The following is an 18,378-nucleotide window of genomic DNA, read 5'->3' as shown; positions in this document are numbered from 1 at the left end:
GCATTAAATATCGCAAACCACGTCATAAAATAATAAAAAAACTTTCACCGAGGTATGCAAACATATATTTTTATATAATTTTGGGGCAATTGATTATATCTGAAATATATGCAAGTTCCCTATTACCTGGACAGATTTGATGGAATTTTTCCAAATCAGGTATTCTCACTGCTACTTGATTCAAATCATAGGTGGATCTAGGGGGGGGGGGGGGGTTGAAATGTGTGCATGAAATGGGCACTGGAGCACTTCCCCCCCCCCCCCCCAGACCCTTAAAAAATGTGCAAGATTTTTAATACGGTCCCATGATCATTGTGTTCGTTTTCTATTATGAGGTATCTTTGTGCCCCAGAACAAAATCCTGGATACAGCCTTGCTTGTGCCCCCCCAGAAAGAAATCCTGGATCCTCGGATTCAATTACACAATCTGTTTTGCTAGGTCACACAGAGAAGAAAAAACTTTTGGAGAGGAGACATGTAGCCATAGTGGAGGTGCATTTGGGGGATAACCTAGATGATACAATGCAGTTAAAACTTCTTGGCCCATGCACTGACTTCAATTTTGGGATTGGGTTTATCTGTTTTGGAAAAGCACAATTGTAAGGGAGTATAGGTGAAAGTTGCCATTCTCACTTATGATTTTTAAAAATTAGTTTAAACACTCATCCAGTAGGAAAGATATCTTGAGCTACCTTTACTTTAGTTGTAGCGACAAATAATTAAGTCACGTGCAAAGTTTAAGAAAGTTTTGTTTAAACTGATTATACACATATACCAGACAATGCCATCCTATGATATAAAAAAATTTACATTATTTTAATTTAATTTTACGTTGATTTATGATGCGTAAGTAATCATTGATTTAGTCTTTTACCATTCAGTTTTAGATCTCTGTATACTTTTTTCAAAATTTCTTCCTTTATTTCAGTCTTGTGAATTGATTTATGTACCATTAGATTTAATTCTATTTTAGCTTGTATCTTTTAGTCATTTGAAGGGCTTTATATTCTTGCAGGTTACTTTAAGCATTTATGTTATTTTAGGGAAGACGAAATGTCTTCAAAGGTAGGGGTGGGAAAATCCTTGGAAGTCACGGGCCTTGTGTTAATTTTTATTGCGTGGAAGTTCATGCCGAATGAAGCAGTGGATAGAATAAAAATTCCGTTGAAATGTGTGTATGATTGTGTGGCTACTGCTACTGGTCTTTCAAAATGATTCCAAAAATGGATAGTGATGGAGGGAGCTGCCATTGTTAACGGATGCAAGGAGTCTTGTGGCTGAAGAGATTGCAGTGACTAAATCCACGGAGGATGCTTCCACCATATGCCGATCACTTGAAGAACTTAACCATGCAGTGGTGAACGAACGCCCCACACTCCAAGCTCTTCTATCTATTGTCAGAGAACACACATCTTTTGTTGGAGAACTAGCCACTACAAATTTCAATGAAGGAAATTGAATTCAGGTAAAATTTATGGCCAGTATTTATTTTTTTACGTATTTAAAGTAGTAGTTTATAATAATTTACAATTTTTTTATATTTCATCACAGGTGGAGAAGAACAGAAAATGGTACATAAATATTTACTCATGTGCATGGGACTGTATACAAAGTCGGTCACTTACCTTTATCAAAATTCATGGGCAAGGAAATGCCTTTCTCTTATATTCAGCATTGTTTCATGGAAAATTGATGTGATGCTTTCCTGCTTGCTGCGCTTTGGAAAATGTCCGTCTCCGAGTAGTGACTAAGTAGGGTTTTCCTCTCGGACTGTGCCTTAGTAAGCATGACCTTTGTCTCCTGTGTCACAACATGGAGTCGAGACATCAACATCTTGTTTGGTAAACCCAGTCTGAAATTTGGCTTGGAGGAAGATAGCTTGGTGGTGAAACTGGTTGCTTATGTGACTGGTAAGCGGGAAGGGAAATTTCACCCTTTTACATATTTATCTAACTACGTAGAGGGATATGTTTAGGCCAGGAGGTTTGAATGCTTTAAGTGCCCAAGTGTTTTCCATGTAACTGATTTTTAAATTAATGGAAGAAGCAAAGGTTTCAATAATTGTGAGGGAGGACCAGTTGTCGAAATGGTACGTTGAGGCCAGTTGAATGGGTGGAATCACATTTTAGTGTAATGGAGAAGCAGTGCTTATTCATTTGAAAAGAGAGAGGGATGATGAAATGCCCTATTTAAAAAGAGGAGGAGTATTGATCGTAGGATAGCATCTAGACAATTTTTTTGGAGGAGCAGTTAGCTGCCTACATGAGTGGGTGTGTGGTGAAGGATTGCGGACTGTTAGGATACTTTGAAGTTTTTGATAAGTTTGCTAGTTTTGCTGTGGGGGCAGTTTACATGGGAAGGGTAGATGGGGTGGGTGATTTTTTTTTAATAAGACACGGAGAGACAGGTGGATTTTAAAATGTTATTTAGGCCTGTGGGTTAGAATATTTATTATCTGGAGGTCATTTTTAGAAGACATTGGGGGAGGGTTGGGAGGAGAAATAGGGGGTAACAGCATTTTATTTTTGAGTATAATGTTTTGAGGGTGGGTTTAAGTTCATGCCATCGTCATTTGCCAACCATCTTAAGATTGGTTTCCCGCAGCTCTGCATTCCGGCATGCTCTCCTATCTGCTAGCCTTTTCATAGTGATGTGTTTCTTCTATTTTACATGCTAAAGAACGTACCCTTCGTGACTCATCCGAGGCCTTCCTTTTCCCCTCTTCCCATGCACCTCTCGTTCGACGATTGTCTTCATCAAGCCATCGTGTGTCGTGATGTGGCCAACTAAGTTTTTCCATCTCTTTCGCAGGGTTTTAAAAAGACTTATCTTTCCTTCCACTATTCTAAGCACTTCCTCATTACTTACCTGGTTTCCTCTATTCATCTTATCATTCTTTGGTAGCACCACATTTCAAATGCTTCTGCTCTTGACTTCTCTGCTGCTGTCATATATTAGTCACTGTGGATAATGTGATGTTGATATTAAGGCAGTCAGAAGCTGAGGCTTGTTGTGTTTGGAAGTGAAAGGGAGAATGTTTTCAGGGTATCTCCATTTTTTTAAATGGGGGAATGAAGTAGGAGTTTAATGGGATGAGATATTGGTCTAGTGATTTGGGATTGTTGCAAAGGCAGTGCCCTGAGATAGAGGGGAAGTTGGTGATAGAGCATTTGGTATGGAGTGCACAAGTTGGCAACAGTGGGGTCGGGGATTATGGGGAGAAAGATGTAGGATAGGAGAGAGATTCAAAACGGAGAGGTGCTGTTGTAACGTCATGTCCATGATGTTTGGTGTAATTAATTATGCATTGATATTTAAATTGTTTTTTTTTGTTATTTGTATGCATATTTGTATTAATTTTGGTCTTTTGGAGTTGAGGGCACTATGGTGATGAGGAGTAAACAGAGAGAGAGCCATTTTGGATGGAGGGGATGAAATAAAGCACTTAAGAGTACATATAAGTGATTTTTATTGTCTCAGAGGGAAATGGTGGGGCATCACAAGTGGAGGAGAATAGTGGGCAGCGCTAGAGTCAGAAGTTTGTCGTGAGGGCAAAGATCAGTTTTCTGCCCCCCTCCCCTGATTCTCCTTCGCTCCCACCCTCCCACGCCCTCACTTCTAGAATATTATACATCTGAAAGCTATTTTTTTTTTCAAGTTGTCGCTGTAAGTTGAAATCACACACTAACACACTGTATGTTTGCTTTTAAGAATTTTTATTAACATTATTGTTTCTAATTTAGAATATAATACTTATTTTTAAATAATTCGATTATGAAATTAATTAACTTTTTCTAATAAACTTATCAAATTTTGCCGCACGGGGCATGTGGTACCCCTGACCCGCCCTATTTCTGGGCCTGATAGTGGGCATAAACAAACTGGAATTCAGGATGCACAAATGCTGCAGTTTACTGAGATGCCCTTATCCTTACATTGCTATTACCAAATAGATACGTAGGTATCCTGGTGAGGGCTTTTGCTCCTACGGATGGTGGGATTATCGTGTATCCCTTTTTCCACCTGCCTGCCCAATGGTGCCTTGGACATGTATTGTATCTAGCGGTGGCGTGACTCGGAAAATGCTTTGGTGGAGTATGGGACGACCTGAGGGCGACCCCTTTCCCAAGCAACTGGTCCGGGAAAATTTTTGAAAAATTACATGCCTGGAAGTACATTTTACATCATTTTGGCATTTAAAATTTAACTTTGAGCAGTTGCAGATTTAATATTTCAAAACTAGGCGATAGTTTTAAATGTTTTTTAATTTCTCTGTTGCTTTTGGGGGGGATGTATCCCCCTCACTCTCCCCCCCCCCCCCCCCCACAGCTATGCCATTGGTATTTAGCTACATTTAGGGGTGTCCAGACAGCAGAGTAGTTAACTGACAATTAGAAGGATTATGAGAACGACTGTGAAGTATTGTTTGAGATCTCATCAACTTCAATAGCTCATTCCAGACACATTAGTGATGTGGTGATGAGTGAACTGTTTGAAATAATTTCTTAACGAATGACAGCTGTTTTGGCTATTCCAGGTAATCAGAAATTTCGATACCTATCAAAAAATAAACTGGATATTAAAGAAATTTTTAGCATCAACCATTAAAATTATTTTTTTCCACATTGATAAGATGTGAAGGTCGCACTAGAGTATACCTAATTTTATGAAATATGTACGTAGATGTAGGTTCCTTTGAGGGTGGAACAATAACATTTATTTTTTTTTATAATGGAAACTTTGAGCAAAATAGATGTAGCCCAATGAGGAATAAAACTTCGCAGCTGTACGTAGGTACAGCTATTTAACTTCGCGGCCATTTTCGTATTTTTAAGGTGCCGGTCTCCAAATCATAGTCTCCATTACTCCATTTCCCGCGACATGTGCGCAGGCCATGAACGTGCGTTGTAAAATTAGTAAAATGGGACTTCATCCGTCGCATAATGAACCGTAAAAATGAACAATTTCTGGAACAGAGCTAGTACTGCTGTCGCATGATTTTTAGGGACTAGCGTGTATTCTGGCGGTGGAATATTATTCGAAAATTGTGGCGATCGCACATGTGACTGTCGATTAGGGTTACCCTTTGATACAATTAATCTGCGAGCATTTTTTAAAGCGCCGTGAGTGTCATGGGCTTTTTCGACAACGCGAATTGAACGAGTTTTTTTAACCTTAGAAAATGCCGCGTCGATTTCATTGGAATCATGAAAAACCTCGGAAAACTTATCAAGATTTCGCTCTTGGACGTTGGTCTCTTGCCTTAATTATTGGAGTCATTGCTTGTTTTTCTGCTCGAAAGGTCGAAAGTAACCTAGGGAAATTAAAAACTCCACCTAATGATATAAGTATATCGATTCCTCTCCGGCCAACTTCCTTGGATCAATGCGTGGGAGTGGAACGCGGATGCATGCGGTACCGCAAGGCACGGGTCCTCGCATGGTGTTTATATTTTTATCTCCTAAATTTCCCCTTTTTTGGGCCGTTATGAATAAATCAAATGGGGAACGCTTGTCACCAGCTAGGACGGTCAACCACGTCTTCGCGGGGTTTCGACGCTGGCGTCAATGCCCCCGCATGCTACAACGCCGCCGAAGTTCGGACGGAAGCTTTTGGTCACGATTGTTTATCAATTAATAATCAATATTCAATATCGAGCGCCAGGAAAGGAGGAAGCGATTACGCACAGTCCCTCTTGTCAGCCAAGAATCCGGTGGATTTGAAACAATACTTTTGTCCTAAGGGAACGCTTTTCATTGATCAAATTAAAGACGTGGAGCGCAGTATTTATATAGACGGTAGCTGCGCATTTACTTCGTCATGGATTCTTGAATACGATATTCCGATAAGTCCCATTTGAATACATGCGCGTATCAGCGCAATTTTATTGCAGTTGTGTACGTGGAATTTCGCGGATAATCCCATGCGTTATTAATTCCTTAGGGTCTTAAATTCCGTAGTTACGCCCACGTGCACTTTCTCCGATCGCTACCCAAGATAAAATTCGTGCCATCGATCGAAAAAATTAAATCCGATTCTCGCGCAGTGGGTAACCTGGAATGACCCTCCGAGGGTTACCATGGTTACAAAACAATGTGGATTTGTAGGGAGATTCCTGTGCTAAGTGAAAGCGGTGCGAGCACTTGTTCCCAAATCGAAAGCAGTGGAACTTATACTCGCTGAAAATGGTTTATATCGTCATTTCTAAGATAAAAATCGTCATTAAATAATTTTTTCTTTCGTTTTGTTTATTTTTCTTCTTTTTGTTTCTCCTGATTTTATTGATTTTTGGGCAGTGGTTTTAGAGCTTGCTAAATCCTTTCACCCATTTGGATATAGGGGTCATAGTGTGAGGAAGGGTTTTATATTGTGCACAGCCTTCCTGGAAAGGTTGTACTTTTACCCCTTTGGTAACAGAGACCCTCTGTCAGGAACAAATTGTCACTGGTACTACATGTGTATCCATTAATCGCTGAAAAGCCTCAGGATTTGCGAATTTAACTTGATTTATACGGATTTTACTGTCGTATGTCTCCTAATGTTTTTGTAATGAAGATGCTGTGTGGTACTATACCTAAAGTTTAGGTTTTAAGGTCAGGAAAAGTTGCACTTTGGTGATTTTTGGGAGTAATCATGAGATGCAAAGGAAAATAAATCTTCAAAATGACAACAAGGCATATGTCTCTCCTGGAGCAAAAGAAAATGCAATGGGCCAAAGAACGAGGTATGAAAAATTTGCATGGTTTATTTCATTTAAACATAACTCTTACACAGGAAGTGCAATTTATGATGCAACTTGGTGTTCATGTTTTATGGTTTTGTAAATTTAGTCAAGCACAGTTGGAATGTCACTGCATATGCTTTTCCCTCATATCTCCACACATGTACTGTTTTATTTCATCAGTTGCACTGCTTGCCACTTTACCGTTGCCTGATTTTTTCTCTTCCTGTCCGCTTGCATTTATGTACTGCATTGTGTTCCAGTGGCGCAGCGAGGGGGGGTTTTGGGGGATAAACCCCCCCCCAAGAGCTCAGAGAAATTTTTAAGTTTAATCCATTTTACTGAATTGATGTTACTAACAGAATAGAGTAAGGATCAATGAAATATCCCTCAGAAAGCTGTAATACTCACCATTTTCAACCATTTATCTTGAAATTCTGCAATTTATTAATCTCGCACCTACCAATTATCCTGGTGGGTATACCATACCCCCACACACCCTGGTATTAATTGCACCCACTGGAACCCCCTCCCTCGCCTTAATTCCTAGCTGCACCTGTGTTGTGTTCAATTTGAAGTTGAGTGGATATTCCGTATGATGTTTTATGCTCTCCCCTTGGAAACTTGTGGAAAAAAATTGTTTCATTTGGTTTTGATGAGTTGATTGTTAGTCAATTCCTTCGTGAAGCTGACCAATCTAATTCTATTTTGAATAATTTTATGATTCTCAGTATAGGCATCAATTTCTTTTCCAATTGGCATGGAATGAAATAGTATGAAGTGCACTGAAAATACATTTCCACGTATGCTCCCCTGAGATGGAAAATCCATCTCCACGTATGTTTGAAAGTATGCACAATATGCCGCTGTCTAATTTCTTCTGTAATATTTAATTTATTCATCGCTCAACAAGTTTGATTAGTCATTTTATGGAGTAAAATTTGATTGATTTTTGCAAATGTGAATTTTTGCCGCTTTGGCATAATTTTGCTTTTTAAGCTTGCTTTAGCTTTTGCCTTTTAATTTGCTTAAGCATAATTTTGGTTTGTAGATGATATATCTGGTTTTTTTTTGCTTTTTTAATGACATTTTTTTCACAATTTGGAAAGGATTTTTGTTAATTCTTCTAATATTTAAATGTAAACAACAAACAAGCATCAGTTTTACCAAAACGAGGACGTTTGTTCAAACCCTGGATTTAAGCACTGAATTCTAGATGATTCCTCATTATGTCCTCCTAAAAAATTACCCATCAAATAAGGTGGAAATCACTATGAAGTAAGCCTCAGATAATGGGTTCTATTTTCTTTGTCCGAGGTACATCAAGCTGAAAAGAATACTATAAGAAATTCTAAGCGCTCTTTCTGAATACTTTGACGTGAATTCATTCATTCAGGGCATAACTCTGCAGCTACTGCTGAGAGCACACTTCCTACGTCCACTTGCATCCGAGTAAAGTGTCATGTATTTAATTAAACGTGACATGTGTATTACGCGTGCTCACGTACGTTGTGACCATTTTCAACGAATACTCAGTTTTGATGTTTAAGGGAGCCTGTTGCTATTGAAACCCGATTTTTCAATATGGCTGCCATGCTGTACACATTTCACAGCTTCTTTTCCAGTCGTCCGCCACTGAACCAGCGATACAATTCAGGCCAATTTATTAATGTTTTGGCGATCTAGACATTTGGACGTGGATTTTTAGGGAAAGCATCACTCAAAGCATGAGTTTTTGCTGACTGGAATGCCAAAAATTTGTTTAAACATATTTACTTGCTTTGACAAGTATGTTCAATTAGTCTTATGCGTTTGATAGAGCAAATTCTGCAATGTTAGGATAGTCTGGATTCATTTGCCTTAGGCTCAGTCTGGGATAACTCTAGCCTTACCAATCTTGATCAATCTTAAGGTTAAATCACTGAGTGAGTGACAGTTTCCTGATCTCCGCAAGATCACAGCAAAGTTTATATTCACATGCTACAATGTGGATTGGGAACCTTGATGCCCCCACAGAAAAAGGATGCAGAATTTATTTTTTTTTGTATCAAAAAAGTACCGTGTGTTTAAAGAAGCATGAAGTAAAGACCTTGAGGGTCATATTTTTGATTGTTTTGTTCACGTTTATGTTATGGTCCACCTCAATCAAACCCTTAGAGTATAACCATGCAGCGCCAAGCTGTGCCCCATTCACCTTACTGCCACCTCCTTCAGACATTTCCTCTGTCATTAGAAGTGTATTTGGATCATTAAAATTTTCAATTTGATCGAGGAAAAAGTTTTATTAAATGATTTTATTATCGCCTGGATCTTTATTCCCACTTTTTATTAGGATTTTTAACTTTTTTATACTCCTTTTTTAAGTTTACACTTATCACAATCTAGGAGCCCAAAGTATAACTCATTTTTATGATGCTTGTTATGAATTTGATGGCTAAATTTGAATCTTATGTAGCTATGGGTTAGCCAGCGGCAATATTTGTCAGTAAACCTTATGCAAACATGATCACCTGATGCTCTTCTTATAGTTAAATGCTGACTATTGAATGCCACTTTGCTGAAATATTTCCATTTATAAAAGTAAATGGGATACAGTGTGTAACTTGATGGATATTACATTTTTTCCTAACGCTGAATTATGCTTCACTAGAGGAGATGGCAGGTCTGTGCACTCCGTGGGGCCCGGGAGAAAAAGTCAAACCTCTGAGGAAAAGACTTCCATCCAATCTGCAGGAGGACCCCAACGAAGATTACCAGAGCAGGTAATTAATTGGGGTTTGAATAAGGCATCAAATTGCATTGCTGTTATTTAACCTTTAACCGGTGACGTGCGGTCTGAGAGACCTCTGCATTTTTAAAATTATGAATATTTTCTAAATGGCTGTTTTAAAAATCTAAAATCATCGTTATCTTCATATTTTGTAAAATAAGGATATAACACTATCAAAATTAAACGTTTTTATTATTTTATTCCGTTAATTTACAAATTAATTCGATTGGCGGTCTGAGAGACCTCACGTCACGCCTGCAGAAAGCATCAAGAAAAGGAAGAAACGAGATGAATTCAATTGTTTTCTCTTAGTTAGCCATCTTTCTTTAACATTTAAGGCCTTATTTTGAATTATGCTGAGATATTGACAGTTAAAAGCGATAATAATAACTCATGTGTGTTTGTGACATCAGTTTTTGGATCCTGCTTAAAGTTACTTTTTTCACCGAAAAATTGATTCGCAAAATATATAAAGTTTGGAAGAGTTAGGAGATAAAGAAACATAAACTTAAGCAATAAAAATGCCGTCGCAACATTTTATGAATACATATTTGATTTATTGTGGTCTCCCAGACCGCACGCCACTGGTAGTGTAAAAAATATTTCACGTCACTGGTTAAGGGTTCAATGAGGATGTGGGAAAATCTTTTATCTTCCCAAAAAATGTTAGGTTTTTCAATTCATTTTAGAGATTTCCAGTCACAGGACCATTCCAATGGAAAAACTTTGAAGGGATCTTTAGCCTTTCCACATCCTTTTTTATTATATTTTTATGGTCATTTTTTCTGTTTTTTTGTGTGTGCAGTTTGTGACTTGAAGCGTATAAATTTGGCTATGAATTCCTCGTAGAAATGGTTTGTGTGATCATAATCGTTCCTTCAATTTGAATTAGAATTTGTGTTAAATGGGATTGGTGTTATTTTCTCTCTTTTTCTATATTGTTCCAACACAGGGATGATGATTCAACAATATCGGTGGTTCCACCCCTGAAGGAAATCTATTCAAACCACCAGGTTTTGAGTGTGCCTGGTGACAGTAGAGGGAGAACTCCAAGGGCCCGAAGTGATCCTGAGTCCAGCAGCTCAAATTTACCCCCTGTCAACCACATGGAACAACCTCGGAGAGCATCAGTGCATCGAGCAGATAACATTGCAGAAAAGAACGAGAGATACGACAATTACATGTACTTGAACAACAGCTCTGGTCTTTCAAAGAGTACTGAAAACTTCAGTGTCAGTGAAAGTGATCCAAGGATGAAACGCAAGTCCTTCTTGAGTGGTGATCGTGTGCTCGACATGGGTAGTTACGATAAGATGCCGACTGATCGTTCCCTATACTCATCCTCTTATCAGTTGAGGAACTCAAATCTCTCTCTTGCCACTGACGGCGATGCCACGTGGAGAGAGTGGGGCCTGGGCAGAGGGAACGTGGAGGAAATGCGGCCCAGGTGGGGCGACCGTGGCATAAACACCGGTCAACCCTGGAACGCTGGTGGCCAGCCCCCTCCACCAAGGATTGGTGACAACCCAGGGGGCCCTGACGAGTACCCAACGCCGGGGTGGGTGGAGAGGGGTTTGAGCCGAATGAGTGGCGACGGAAGGGGTCGGGGATCGGCCGAGTCCCCTCGGAATGACCCCGGGATTCGAGTCTTCGTTTCAGATGAAAACGGTGGGGTGCAGAGAGTGAGGGGAAGCATAAGTGAGTCTCAGAATTTGGCCTATATGCCCGCTGGGAGGTTCAGCAATGAAAACTATCCTCCGAGGAACTACGATGGCCATTCATCAGCTTTGCCGTACGTTGGGGAGATGCCCTCCATGCATAGCTCAGCTAGTATGCATCAAAGACACGATGGAAGTTTTGTGGACGAAAGGAAGGGGGAGGGAATGTTTGTTGCAGAGAGAGATGCTTGCAATGCCAGTGACATTAGCCACAGTGGACGTTCCTATGGTTATAATGGTTGCATTAGTGCTCCCAACAACAACCCTCCCATTCAGAAGTTCAAGAAAAATGATGACGTGACAGCATCTCTGCCAAATTTACAGAGTACCAGGTGCGTTAAATGTGTGTTGCTCTCTTCCCTTATAGAATGCATATCTGGATAAAAACTGTGGATTTTTCTCATCATTAAAGCATTTGTGGGTGCTCAATGTGGTAATGAAAAGTTCTGGGCTATGCCTCTGCATCAGGCATTGCATACCCTGAAACTTGCTTCAGGGGTTCTTATGTGGTATGCACTTTGCCTATGTTAGTATGTACTGTATTGCACACATCATAAAAAATTATGTCATTGAAAAATCCAAAAATTTATTTTCAGAATGCCGAAAGTTAAAGGCATTTGTTATTACTGAAATGGCCATATTTACCATGACTCCCAAAAGAGTTTCCACCATTTTCCTGAATCCTATGTAATTTTTAAAATAATTTTAATAACATATCGGGCTTTGGTGGCGGTGGTTTATATTTATCCCTTAATTTTGAAAAAAATTGTATCTTAGGCCATTAGATATCAGTCCATCTCATTTTCACTTGGGGTGGACTTTTTCCAGTAGTTCCCATCCTCCCCACATTCGAATGCTTAAGAACTTAGTGTAAAACTTTTTCTGCTGCTGCAATATCTGCCTGCAGACCAGGTAGTCCATTAAATGATGCACCTGACTCTTTTATTTGCCACAAAGATAATGTTGATACAGTGTTCCCATTCCACCTTGAAAACCGTGAATAAGCCGTGAATTTCATCTACCATGAAAAAACCTGGGAATGAACGTTAATTTTGTCGTAAAACCTTAGAAACCTCCTTGATTGATTGATTGATTCCGCTAAAAAGATCGCGAAATGGTGAAGAAAGCTCTCAATGAGTCCGGGAAGCACTCTTAAAATAGCAGAATAACGGCATAAATAATAATATATTGTTTGTTTTACGTAAATTATGAGCATTGCAAGACATTTAAGTGAAAGTTTGGATTATCCGTACTTTCTGATTATTTGTGCCGTCTCTCCCCATCGTTAATTAGCCCATTGGGATAATCGGGAGTATACTGTACTTCCCAAATTATGCTGATCACATTGTCAAGGAAAATTACAGAAAAATTTACTTGGAAAGGCAACCTTTAAATTGCTTGTCATTTCCCTAAACAAAGCGACCAGTTGGGAAAAATTGGTATCACCCTATGGCCCAAAAGATTTTATTCCCGAGTGGAGTGTTTGTATGAAATTTTTCCTTTGCAATTGCAGCACACACTTAAGAGGGCAGAATGTTCCAGTTGACCCTGAGGTGATTGTCGAAAGAGAGTTGAGAAGATTAAAGGCTATGGAGCTTCAGAAGGCTATTCGCCAGCAGGTAATGAAGATGCATTTTTAGTCTTAGAGTCTTATTTGTCATTGAAGTTTTTGGATGAATGCTCTACCTTTGTGGTTTAAAGTATTGAAAGTCCTTATGGGAATGGTGGAAGGTTGGCGTGTGCATTTGGGTCCATCCATTGTAAATCAACCCGTAATATCTATATGTTCGATTCCTTCTTTTAACCTTGCGTCAGGCGCAATGGATCTGGCAGGCACATCACAATTGTTTTTTCATTTCTCCATGTCACTAGGCAGCATAGATGCTTGATGCTTATTATAGCTTTATGTTTTGATATGCTCTTTGCAACCTTTCACTTTTCGCATTTATGCGGACAGATCAGTGGCGGATTATTCGGCATAGTTAAGAAAAATAATGGCACAATAGAGCAAAATAAAAGCATTATTAGGTAAACTATTATTACGTTAATAAGTTAGCGAAATAAAAAACTCTGATCTTATAGAATACGCATGCTCAAATATATTACAGTAAAACCTCTTTACGTCGTAATGGAGGGGACCAAAATTTGGGCAATTTCATGTATGGAGGTTCAATATAGAGAGGTTTTAGTGATAGGCACTGCTGTCTTTTAAATCATAGTACATATGTATGTGTTTAAACACACATGCATGCATTATTGAACATGTGTATTTATTATTTAACAATAACAGAAAGCGAGCGCTACTGCATGATTTTTACAATGATTCGAGAGAAAACAATGCGAGCTCTCTTAATTCAACAGTTACTTTAAATGATTAGGATAGTTGAATACCTTTTATCCTATTTATTGTTAGGTATGCTTTCATATGGAACAAAATGGCCATAACTAATGGCTTACGTGAAAATTACAGCATATTAAAGGTGTATAAGAAAAAAAATAAGCTTGAAACATTTATCGCTGAAAATGTCATTCCATGTACATAATCGCAGCTGCATTAATGGTCTCTAGTTGTCTCGGTACAATTTGTGGAGGTAGTTCGGCCAACTCGGGGGTGTCTCCTTGGAGTGATAAGTGGAGGTTTTACGAGATAAAGAGGTTTGCCAACATTTACATGTAAATCTGACGGGACCGTAAAGGTGGTATGAAGTATGCAGGTTTACAATGTAAAGAGGTTCATACATAGAGGTTTCACTCTACGTATAGTAATATGTGCTTAATTGCTTAAATAGCACGTTTAATCGCATCTTGCTGGATCAGTCCGAGGCCGTATGACGGTATGTTAAGGGGTCTATGCATAGCACGAAAGACATGTAAGTGTTCAACTACACTTATAATGGTGCTTTAAAGTTTATAGGTATACCAGTGAGCCATGCCAAGAGTTCGTTATGTTTTTTTCACATCTGTGCCTGTGAGGCATATTACGCCTGAACTCAGCAATTCCAATATTGCGCCTGGCGAAAGGTTAATTAATATCACTAAAATTTGCTTTTGCTTTTCTGAAAGGTAAGTGTATTCATTCAGAGAATACACTGGCACTAATTTTACTCATGACATGTCTACTCAGTAAGCATCTTACATCATATTGTCAATCAATTCTAAGTTATTGTTTGTGCCATTGTAGTTATAAGAATATATTTATTTTTTTCATCAACTGCTCTCTGTAGAAAAGCAAAACACCTGAGTTTGAGGAGCTCTGTCGTCCAAATGAAGCAACCAATTTCAGTCCCACAAAAAGGATAACTGAGAGAGACTGTTTATTAATGAATCACATAATATGCTTTAAAATATCATCTGGCCCATAGAATTTCTTTTTGGTAATTTTTTATCCAAAAATTACCCCTTTCTTGCTCATAAAATCTTGTCTCCCGATTTAAATCACTTGGTATTCCCGTAGTTATAATTCCAGCAACTTGCTGTTTTAACCAACAAAAACCTCTGCTGACTTCATTTGATTGATATTGTTATGTGCTGTTTAGTATACTTAATAATAATAATAATAATATTTAATTTCCTGTTGGCTATACAAGTATAACATAGGATTTAGTCAAAAAAGGAAGAAAAGTATATACAAAAGTTACATAGAAATTACAATAAATGATAAGCAGTTAAATACATACATAATTATATTAATTTGTCATTAAGATACTCATCAATGCTATAATAGCATTTCTTAAGTAGCAGTTCTTTTAGCTTATTTTTAAAAGTATTATCACTCACTGCACATTTTATTGGATTTGGAACTTTATTATAAACCATAGAGGCTGAGTGGTGAGGACCTTTTCTGCTTACATTTAAAGGCTGATTATTCAGATGGACATTGTCTTTACCACGTGTCCCGTGGTTATGGATTGACGAGTTGGACATAAACAGGTGCCTATTGTTTCTCACAAAAGTACAGCAATGCAAGATATAAATACAGGGGAGAGTAAGTATTTTAAGTTCTTTGAATAGGGGTCTTCCTGGGGTCCTAATTGAGACCCTTAGCATACTCTTGATAGCCCTCTTTTGTATTGAAAATGCCTTTATTGCAGCACTACTATTACCCCAGAATACAATTCCGTAAACTAAAAAAGAATGGATTTTGGCGAAGTAGATGAGACTTAGAATCTGAGTTGAGGTAGTTTGGGCAAGTTTCCTGATCATATAGATCCCAGTATTCATTTTATTGATTAATTTGGTTATGTGAGGCTGCCAGTCAAGGTTCATATTGAGATATAAACCGAGAAATTTAGTGGTGTCACAGTGAAGTATAGTGATATTTGAGTCTGTTCTGAGAAGAGGGCTTTGAATTGGTGGGTTTGTTTTATTATGAAAATGAATGAAGCATGTTTTGTTTTCATTAAGAAGTAGGTTGTTTGACCGGCACCATTTGGACATAGTTATTAAGGTTTGACGGGCTGCACTGCTAGCATCTAGAAAATTGTCACCTATGTTCAGTGTGGATGTATCATTTGCATATAATATAACTTCATTGTTTGGAAAGTTATTATGTAGATCATTTATGAAAATGATGAATAAAAGAGGTCCTAATATAGAGCCTTGTGGTACACCACAATTGGTTGAGGCAACATCAGATCTAAAAGTACGAGCGTTTGAATTGAGGTTGAGGTTTACCTGCACTAATTGTTTGCGGTCTGAGAGATAAGACTTTAACCAAGATAAGGCATTGCCATTGATCCCAATTTTCCTGAGTTCGGAATAAAGTATGGTGTGGTAGAGAGTTTTATACTAGAATAACAGTAGTATATTAAAGATTGGTTGATATTTATTCATATGTTGAGTGATTTATCCCTATTTTTTTTCGGATGTCTTGCTTTTTTTCAGACAGTAGTTGATAATTTTTTTTCCAAGTTAAGCACTCATTTTATTATTCATTTAAATATTCATTTAATAATGGGATAGGTATTTATTCATCGGAATGATTTGACTAGATGTAATTATTTGAATTTTTGATGGGAATATCACTTATTAACATCTTAACAAAACTCCTTGTTGCTGAATTTGGCTCAGAAAGTTCATTTCGAATAGCCTGCTGTAGAACTTGTGGGCATTCATTTGTGGAAATTGAATTTCTTTGTTTTCAGTTGGAGGAGCGGGAAAAGATGAGACTGCAAGAGAAGGAGTTGAGGATGAAGGAAGAAAGAGCGATTGAGGAGAGGCTGAGGAAGCAACAGGAAGCGGAAAGGTTGAAAAAGGAAGAGGAGGAGAGGAAACAGAGGGAAAAGGAGGTGAGATAAAGCTGTGCACATGCATGCAAATGATAGCTATCATTGGTGGCTTTCAACTCTAAATGAGGATCTATGAATATATGTATGTAAGGGGGGTAATTACGTGAGCTGATTTAGGAGGGAGAGGGTGTCAAGGCGATTCTCACCCAATCTCACATGGAGGAGAGGGGGGTCCTAGCTAATATCACTTAATTGTTTTCTGCTAGAAACAGTGTAAAATGCGAGAATATTTGCTGCATCTGCTGAGGAGCAGCATTGCTGCGAGGTACATAGTTTGCACTGTCCTTTTTTAGTTATCTTCGATGAAAATAATTTAACAAATGTTTTTTTTTGTAAATCTAATGAATTGAAGCATAGATTAACGTATTTACACTGAAAATATGTATTTTGAACTATCTCCAGTGAGATTAGAGGGACCAAAGTTGGGCCAAATCTCACGATATCTAACTGAGGGGGGTCCACAAATTGCCAAAATTACCTAGTCACATAATTAATAGACGAGGGAGACTTCATGAATTGCCATCTTTGCTCCATGAAAGGTGGTGGGATTTCAAATACCACTTATACTCTTACATCCATTTTTCATTGTTTATTATAATTTTTCAGGTCTTTTCATGTTTTATTTTCGATGAAGAGATGTTATTACCTCCATGGTTTGGTGTTGAGGCGAACAAAATATATGAGGGTTTAAACTTTATTTACTTTAACATCCTGCCTGGAATATCAAACAGCTAATGAGGGTCGATAGGTATAAACAGCAGCATGAAAATCAGTGATAAAAATAAACCTGTGAAATTTTAAGTTGGAAAATGCAAGGGCACAGTTTGGTGTCTAATAATCAATGTTTTGGTGATGAAAGAGAACTGATAGAGTCTTGAAGCAAAAAGCTTGGAATAAAAAAATCTTGCATTACTCGGTTTTGTTCAATGAATAGCAGTTCCCCTTGCAAAATCTATTTCTCCCACCAGCACAGGGTTTACGGGAATATCCCATGCAAGAAGATTCACCAATCAAAAGCCCTTAAAGCAATAAGTTAATTTAGTAGCCTCCTAAACAAGTGGTCTCTCAGAATTTCACAGAGGATTGTTACTACTCATTTGTACCAAGAATTAGTTGAATATGAAGCATATGATAACCTGTGTGTGTTCCAAGAGATTTAACTGACACAGAAAACACCTTGAAGCTTATTTGGTATTAAATAAATATATTGGTACCAAGAAAAGTTGTGTGGAATAGATAAAGTTATCAATGTATGTACTCATTTAACTATGAGCAAGTTCCACGAATTTAACTTGCATTGAAGATACAATTTGAGGGTGTCATCGAAAGGGAATGCACTAAGCTCCCAATTATTATTAGTGTACGGATTATTGCATAAGTTTCAACCTCTGTACAAAATAAAATCGGATGCAAAAATGCCATAATTATCACATTTTAATGAATGGATACACAAGGCTTATTATTTCCACTCGAATTCCCTTTGTGAAGCATAATGATATTCTTAACTTGCTGACCAGGAATGTTTCAAGTTTGCTTGAATGTCTGCTCTAGTATTGCAGACAGGAATGAATAGTGGGGGAAAAAACTCATGATTAATTTTATAAGGTATCTTTAATGGACCTATCGTAAATGAAGAAAATTTTCTCTATGACCTTTAAATCTTTTTTGTGATTGCAAATGTGCAATTATTTCTGTGGCCTTGCATGTGGTTGAAAACGGCTCAAGGGAATCGGATTTGTTGCTCTTAGGCATGGTTGTGTTGAGATCAGTCAAGGTCAACTGGAAAGGTAGGGAGTAGTGGAAGTGAGGGCAGTAAGTGGAGACAAAGGAAGTAACGATCGAATGATTGACAGTCTGGTACCCCCCTGTGTAGACAGTTTG

At 38.1% G+C, this 18,378-nt stretch overlaps 1 protein-coding gene across 1 annotated transcript; it reads left to right on the top strand.

The window, feature by feature from the left end:
- The first annotated feature begins 9,166 nt into the window (after positions 1-9,166).
- Positions 9,167-16,506, top strand: LOC124163722. The gene is made up of 4 exons (XM_046540796.1): positions 9,167-9,483; positions 10,444-11,541; positions 12,723-12,828; positions 16,354-16,506. The coding sequence occupies exons 1-4, from the start codon at positions 9,377-9,379 to the stop codon at positions 16,504-16,506; spliced, it is 1,464 nt and encodes a 487-aa protein (XP_046396752.1). The 5' UTR covers positions 9,167-9,376.
- Positions 16,507-18,378: the final 1,872 nt, after the last annotated feature.

The sequence above is a fragment of the Ischnura elegans genome, chromosome 8 (genome assembly GCF_921293095.1).
Source record: "Ischnura elegans chromosome 8, ioIscEleg1.1, whole genome shotgun sequence".
In the NCBI taxonomy this organism is placed as follows: domain Eukaryota; kingdom Metazoa; phylum Arthropoda; class Insecta; order Odonata; family Coenagrionidae; genus Ischnura; species Ischnura elegans.
This window is presented reverse-complemented; position numbering and strand designations above follow the sequence as displayed.

Bases quoted from the DNA above. Each gene is read 5' to 3' on its own strand.
- LOC124163722 (XM_046540796.1), top strand. From the start codon at position 9,377: ATGGCAGGTCTGTGCACTCCGTGGGGCCCGGGAGAAAAAGTCAAACCT. The intron at 11,542-12,722 runs GTGCGTTAAATG...TTGCAATTGCAG, and splicing joins CCAAATTTACAGAGTACCAG to CACACACTTAAGAGGGCAGA. The intron at 12,829-16,353 runs GTAATGAAGATG...CTTTGTTTTCAG, and splicing joins AGAAGGCTATTCGCCAGCAG to TTGGAGGAGCGGGAAAAGAT.